The sequence below is a fragment of the Diplodia corticola genome (genome assembly GCF_001883845.1).
Source record: "Diplodia corticola strain CBS 112549 chromosome Unknown scaffold10, whole genome shotgun sequence".
Classification (NCBI taxonomy): Eukaryota; Fungi; Ascomycota; class Dothideomycetes; order Botryosphaeriales; family Botryosphaeriaceae; genus Diplodia; species Diplodia corticola.
The window spans coordinates 186,342-192,542 of record NW_017971489.1 but is presented as its reverse complement, the minus strand read 5'-3'; the positions used below and the strand labels follow the sequence as shown (position 1 = coordinate 192,542).

The following is a 6,201-nucleotide window of genomic DNA, read 5'->3' as shown; positions in this document are numbered from 1 at the left end:
TTACGCTCCCCTCCATGGGCTACCCCCTCTCCTCCTGCTTGCACTATCCCTCACCTCATCCACACTTCTGCGTCCGGCCTGGTGGGTGCCCAACTCGCTCATGGTGAATAGCAATGGCTCATCATCGTCCAGGTTGGCGGCCACGCTGAGGGGCCTAGATGAGAAGCTGAAACGACTGCCAGCCCGGCTGCTCCGTCCGCTTACGAGACCACTATCGCTCTCACCACGCTCGGATGCAGCGCTGCGCCTTCCGTCACTGGGTCCGTTTTGCTGAACACGGGTGCGGTACGCAAGGCTAGGGGTTGTCGTCCGAGCTGCTCCGGCAGAGTGAGTGCGAGTGTGGCTTGTCAAAACCGTTTGTGGGCTCGGCTCGGGATCAGCAGCACCCTCGTCTCCGCCAGCAGGAGCGGAATTTGCAGGAGTAGCAGGATCTTGTACTCCAGCATGCAGCAATTCGCTGAGGCTCAAATCCGGTCGGTCGTCGGTCGGCAGGCTTGCACTACGCAAGCCAAACATTTCGGTCTCGTCTTCAAGGGTGTTGCGATTCTGCTGGCTGACTGAAGAGCTGCGGCGGGCGTAAGCCCAAGGACGAGGCGATGTGGGAATATCGATGGCATTGGATCCTTCGCGGTCACGAGTCGTCGAGTCACTGCCAGTATCGCCAGTTCCGGTCTCTTCTTCGAGTCGACGAATCCGCGGACTACGGCTCCGGGTCTGTTCAGAGTAATCGATGATGCTGTTCGCACTTAGACGAGAAGGAATGGCAGGAGTGTGGGGCGTATGCGGAGAAATAGGCTTTCCGGGGCTAGAAGAAGTGGAGACTGATGCGCCGGCGATCATTCCAGGAACATTCGAGATCTGTCGGCTTGAAGAACTAGAAGAGCGGTGCAAATGCAAAGAGGAGGAGATGGAGTCAGAGAGCGCGGCGTTCGATTCGCGCATGCGTTGGTACTTTGACAATGCAGCCGTCGTGCGCCGCATAGAAGCATCACGAGACGCAGAATCTGTACGGTTCAAGCTCTTCAAATCTTTCTTCTGCTCCAACAGTTTCAGAAAGTCTGAAATGTTCTCCTCGTCTGTCTGCACTGAACCTGAGCTTCCTCCCTCCAGTCGCTGTGCAGACGAGGAAGCGCTGCCCTTTCCGCTACTGTTGTTATCATCCTCGACCTTGCTGGAAGTGCCTCCGTATGAGGGCCTGTTGCGGCGATTGCTAAAGCTGCTGCTGTAGCGCGAGATCGGCGCGGGTTTCGGAGAGCTAGATGCTGAAGATGCGATGGCTGTTTCGTTGGGGAGCGAATGTCCGGTTGGTGTCCTCAATGCTGTCTGAGGAAGCGCGTTCAGCGAGCTTCTGTTTCGCGTGTGACCAAGAGCTGCATGGCCGGAGCCGGGCCTTCCTAGTGATGTGGCGGGCGAATAGACACCAGGTACAGGAGAAGAAGACAGCGATCCTGCCTTGAAGGGATTCGCGGGATGGAACGACACCGATGTCCTGCGGGGAGAAGCAGGACTGCTGGGATCTACGCCGCCTCGAAGGGAAGACTTGGATCCGGTTGCGATGCGGTGATTGGGTGGAATCTTCTGGGGCGGCGATTCAGGCGAACCCATATCCTTGGCGTTACGAAGGGCTGACATCGGACTTGTTCCAGTGGCCCCCGCCTGGTGAAACGTAGACAAGCTTCCATAAGCCTCACCCCGCCCATGCATGTCCGTCTGGGCATTTCTACCTGTGGGCAATGATCCGGGGACACGCTCGGGATAGGAAGGCGAAAAGGAGTAGTCGTCCATGCCCATGAAATGGGAGCTCAGTACAGACTCAGACTTCTCCACGCGGAAATCAGTATTGCCCCTGTACTGGACTTGAATACCTAGGAGGCCAATAGGTGACTTGACCGAATCGAACTGGTGCGACTGTGCCTTGGAATCAGCGCCTGGGTAAAGCGGGAGGTCCAGAGTGTCTCTTCGTGGGCTCTTGAACATGCCGTTCGAAATGCGGTATCTCAGCGGCAACATGGGATGTGTCGTAGGCTGTTTAGCAATCTGCCTGTAGTATCTCCATGCAGGTAGAAACCTCGTATAAGTGTACAATGAGCGGAACAGTGGAATCCCGTTCTTGTAGACAAGCGGCAACATCCTGCTGGCATCGGGATCCATCTTCTGGTAGTCCGTGACTTCGACGTTCCATCGTTCCAGAACAACCTGGGTAGGTCGGCCAGAGCGGCTGGCTGGTCGAGCTGACGCCGGAGTAGATCCGCTCAACGCCTCAGCTACATCCCAGAGCTTTCCATGCTCATCTACAATGGCTAGAGCCTCGCCATCCCCCAGATCCTTTGTATCCAGGTATACCTCGATGCAGAGAGGAGGTGGCGGGCTGTTGACGAGGTCGGTCGCTGTCCATTCCCGCAGATCGTCGTTGTAGGCGTCCGTTTCATCGAGCAGAAGGCTAAACTGTGGTCAGGGTTAATTAACGCTCCCAATGAAGGATGACTGAAAGTGCCATCGATATACGAGAGTAAAAAATGTGTGTTACTCACCCATTTGCTCTGACGAAGCTCACCCCTGGCACTGAAAGCCTTCGGAAGCTGGGTTCGTGCGGATAGCACTGTGAGCGTCGCCTTCTTGTAGAATTGCTGAAGGAGAGCGTTAGTCAGGAGAAGATGCACGACAATGTAGTGTTCAACGTACCATGATGACCTGGTTGAGCTTCTTCTGAGTGCGCTCTTCCTCGGTCTCTCCATAGAAGTCGGGCTCACCGCCATCGCTGGCTTTCTCAATGTAATCGGAACCGGTGTCACTGCGAGCAGTCGCATGCGACGCCACTGTCGATGCGGACTCGGAACGTATGTGAGCCATGTCTCTCGGGTTGTTCGTTCTGGAAGGGTTCGTGCGCGGCGAGTTTGCCGAGGAGGCGGCCCTCGGGGACGGGCGTGGATGTTGGTGCATAACGGCGGCCACGTGCGAGGACGAGCTTTGAGAGCACTGGGAGAGGAGGTGTATGGGTGATGCGAAGCCGAGATGAGTGCGTGGTGTCTAGGGGAAGTGTGCAAGATGGAAACCTGGGTACCAAGCCATCACGAGCGAGCGCAGTCAGGACTGTAACTTGGTGAGGAGTCGGAGGCAGGCCCGCAGTGGGGTAGGCAAGGCTTTTTTCGCAGGCTCCAGGATTCTCAAGGTGATGAGGGCGACGGGGGCGCTCAGGCAGCCATGATCGTCAAGGTTGGGGCGGCTGTATCTAGGATGCCTCAGGCGGCGAAATAGGTCGGCGGAGCTCTACGCTCGCAGCGCGGTATGCGAAGGCGCGGCGGGTGGGATGAAGGCGCAGGTACTCGGCGGCGATGGTGGCAGGAAAGCGACGAGGAGAGGCAGAGTGGCGGCGGACGAGTCAAGAGTGCTCAGAGTGCGAATGCTAGCTCCATGTGACTGGTCCGAGTGACGGTGATGACTGGGAGGTTGGCTGGGGCTGCAGGTACCGAGAGTGAGACGGCACGGCTGAACTGGGTGAGCTCGGGGCGGAGATTGAAGGGAGAGAGGCGTGCAGCGGCGGATGGGAGAGGAGAGAAGGAGAGACGTGCACTGGGTCGGGGCGTGGATGCTGGCGTGGAGGTGTACGAGCAGAGCAACGGTCTGGGGGAGCTCGCGGGCGATCCGCGGCAGCGAAGCCGGCGCGCTAAGCCGCCAGCTCCGCGTGGATGCTGTGGGGCGGCCACACAGGGCGACGACTCACCTGCCGGGCGAAGTGATGCTGGCGCAGGTCGACCTTTCGGAAGGCTGGACTGCAGGCTGCGATGCGCGCCGCTGCTGTCGCTCTCCCGCGGCGAGGATGGACGACGGCCGCGAACCTCTCTGGCTGGAAGCGCGCGCAGCATGCATCAGGCACGCGCCGATTTAGGCCCGACCGTCGCTGACCGGTGCGTGACTTGGTCTCGTGCTGTCGTCGCGCTGCTCTATCGCAGTCGTTGCTGTGCCAGCGATTGGTTGGCGCGGACAAAGCGGCCGCCGTCCCTTCACTCTCAACACCGCGGTGGATGGCGTCTTATCGCCCTTCTTATCGCGCCAGAGCATTAGCACCCGCAACCCGCCCGGCCTGCTCCCCCATTGGCCTCGCGCCTGCCGCAGCACTCGACTTTCACCGCTGGAAGCGCGCCCGCCCATGGCGTCAGCCCTGGCTCTGGCGATGCCACGCCGAGGCACTCGACGCTGTGCCATCGTTAACGGCGCCTACCAACGCATCTCGCGCAGCTGTCCGCGCACAGGCGCTCGCGCCACGCCCTGCGCCCTCGCACGCTTGGATGTTCTCGAAGCCCGCGCGCGTTTGCTGGCACGCTGGTCGGTGTCTGCGCTCTGCGCTCTGCACTCTGCGCTCTGCACTCTGCGCTCAGCGCTCAGCCTCAGGCCTAGCGCCGCGATGCCAACGGCGGTCGAAGGATCGCACGCCTCGGAAGCTCAACCCTGCCTCATCACACAACAGTGCTATGACGTTATCTTCAGCCTCGTTGGGCCTGAGATGGCACCAACGACTCATGGGCCTCCGCTGACAGGCTCGGGGACCCAGCAAGGTAACCAGGACGCAGGTATGATGACGGAGGAACACTAACCTTATTCACTGTGCTCAGCCAGGGAGAGGATCGTAGGCGAACGGTGGATTATTTCGCTCCGAGCACTACAGCCGCTCCTCGGCCCCGGCAGGATCAGCCGAGGGGCCCGGATATGAAGGGTCCAATCTTCAACGGGGGGCCGTCAGTGCGACGCTCATCACGAACAGTGAAACCTCTCAGCTGCCCTCGCCACCATGAAAATCGCTCCATCCCTTTGCTCACGCGCCTCGTCTGCTCCACGAAAGCTCATCCGCCCATCTCGAATCCAACACGGCCGGATCACCGAAGATGGAAGACCATTTCATCCGTGAGCTGCCCAAGCTGGAACTCCACGTCCACATCGAGGGCACATTGACTCCTGAACTCCGCTGGAAGCTTTCCCAGAAGAACACTGTCCATCTGCCATACGATTCGCTGGACGCCCTGCGCAACAGCTATCAGACCATGTATAACCACCGTAAAGAGCTTCACGGGGACAACGGCCTGCCCACCTTTCTGGACGTGTATTATGGTGGGCTAGAAGTTCTCCGCACTGAAGATGACTTTTACGAGCTTGCTATGCAATACTTGCGCAAAGCCTCATCCATGAACGTGCGTTACGCCGAGCCCTTTTTCGACATTCAGGCGCACACGCGGCGCGGCGTTCTTGTAGCCACGGTAATGGAAGGCTTGAGGCGCGCAAAGGCAGACGCTGTAAGTGAGCTGGGTGTTCACTGCAACTGGATCCTCTGTTTCCTGCGAGACATGAGCCCGGATTCAGCAATGCAAGCCTACGAGGCTTGCACGTCATACCAAGACACGGTCTTTTGCGGCATTGGACTCGACAGCAATGAGTACAACCGCCCACCGATCCTGTTCGATGGCGTATTTCAGCGGGCAAGAGCGGATGGCCTCAAGATCACAAGCCATTGCGACGTTGGGCAAAAAGACACTCACGCGCACATCGAGCAGGTCGCGAGCCGCATTGCAGGTCACGGTGCGGATAGAATCGACCACGGGCTGAATGCCGCTGAAAGGCCGGAACTCATGGAGCTGATCAGGAGGAGAGATCTGGGCATGACCCTTTGCCCACATGCTTATCATCGTCGCAACCCCACGGAATACGTCTTCCCCCTAGTGCGCAAACTGTTCGATGCTGGGATCAAAGTCACGGTCAATTCCGACGACCCAACATACATGCACAACATGTGGGTAGAAGATAACCTGAGGCTCGTGCAGCAACACTGTCAGCTTACTCGGCGGGAGCTGATACGCTTGCAAATGCACGCTGTTGACATATCTTGGTGTGGCCTCGATCTCAAAGGAAAGCTTATGGATGAGTTGACGAGATTTGGCCAGCTCTGGTGCGACTAGCTCTGACGTCCGACCGGTCGCACATTGTTGGCCTGGGCCTTAATCGAGTTTGCGTTTCGTTGATGAAGTATCGTAGCCTTTGAACTCTTTTCATGAATGTCTGGGCGACATTGTACTGATCGATGCTCAAAAGAAGCTCCGTTACGTTGTATTGAATGCGGTTCTCACTCCTACCCTTCGATTTCAAACCCTCTAGTCCAAGACCCTTCTAACGAGCGCCTTAGCATGGCTATACCGTGGGGCATTCGGAATATCG

General features: G+C 58.2%; 2 protein-coding genes across 2 annotated transcripts; one reads left to right on the top strand and one right to left on the bottom strand.

Annotated features, from left to right (window-relative positions):
* On the bottom strand, nt 1–2,850 carry BKCO1_1000066 (autophagy protein atg13; the record flags this gene model as incomplete). Its single annotated transcript, XM_020269422.1, has 3 exons — nt 1–2,445; nt 2,532–2,627; nt 2,683–2,850. The coding sequence occupies 3 exons, from the start codon at nt 2,848–2,850 to the stop codon at nt 1–3; spliced, it is 2,709 nt and encodes a 902-aa protein (XP_020132848.1).
* A 2,030-nt stretch (nt 2,851–4,880) lies between these two features.
* BKCO1_1000065 (adenosine deaminase) lies at nt 4,881–5,945 on the top strand (the record flags this gene model as incomplete). The annotated part of the gene is made up of 1 exon (XM_020269421.1): nt 4,881–5,945. The coding sequence occupies one exon, from the start codon at nt 4,881–4,883 to the stop codon at nt 5,943–5,945; it is 1,065 nt and encodes a 354-aa protein (XP_020132847.1).
* Between the last annotated feature and the right edge of the window lie 256 nt (nt 5,946–6,201).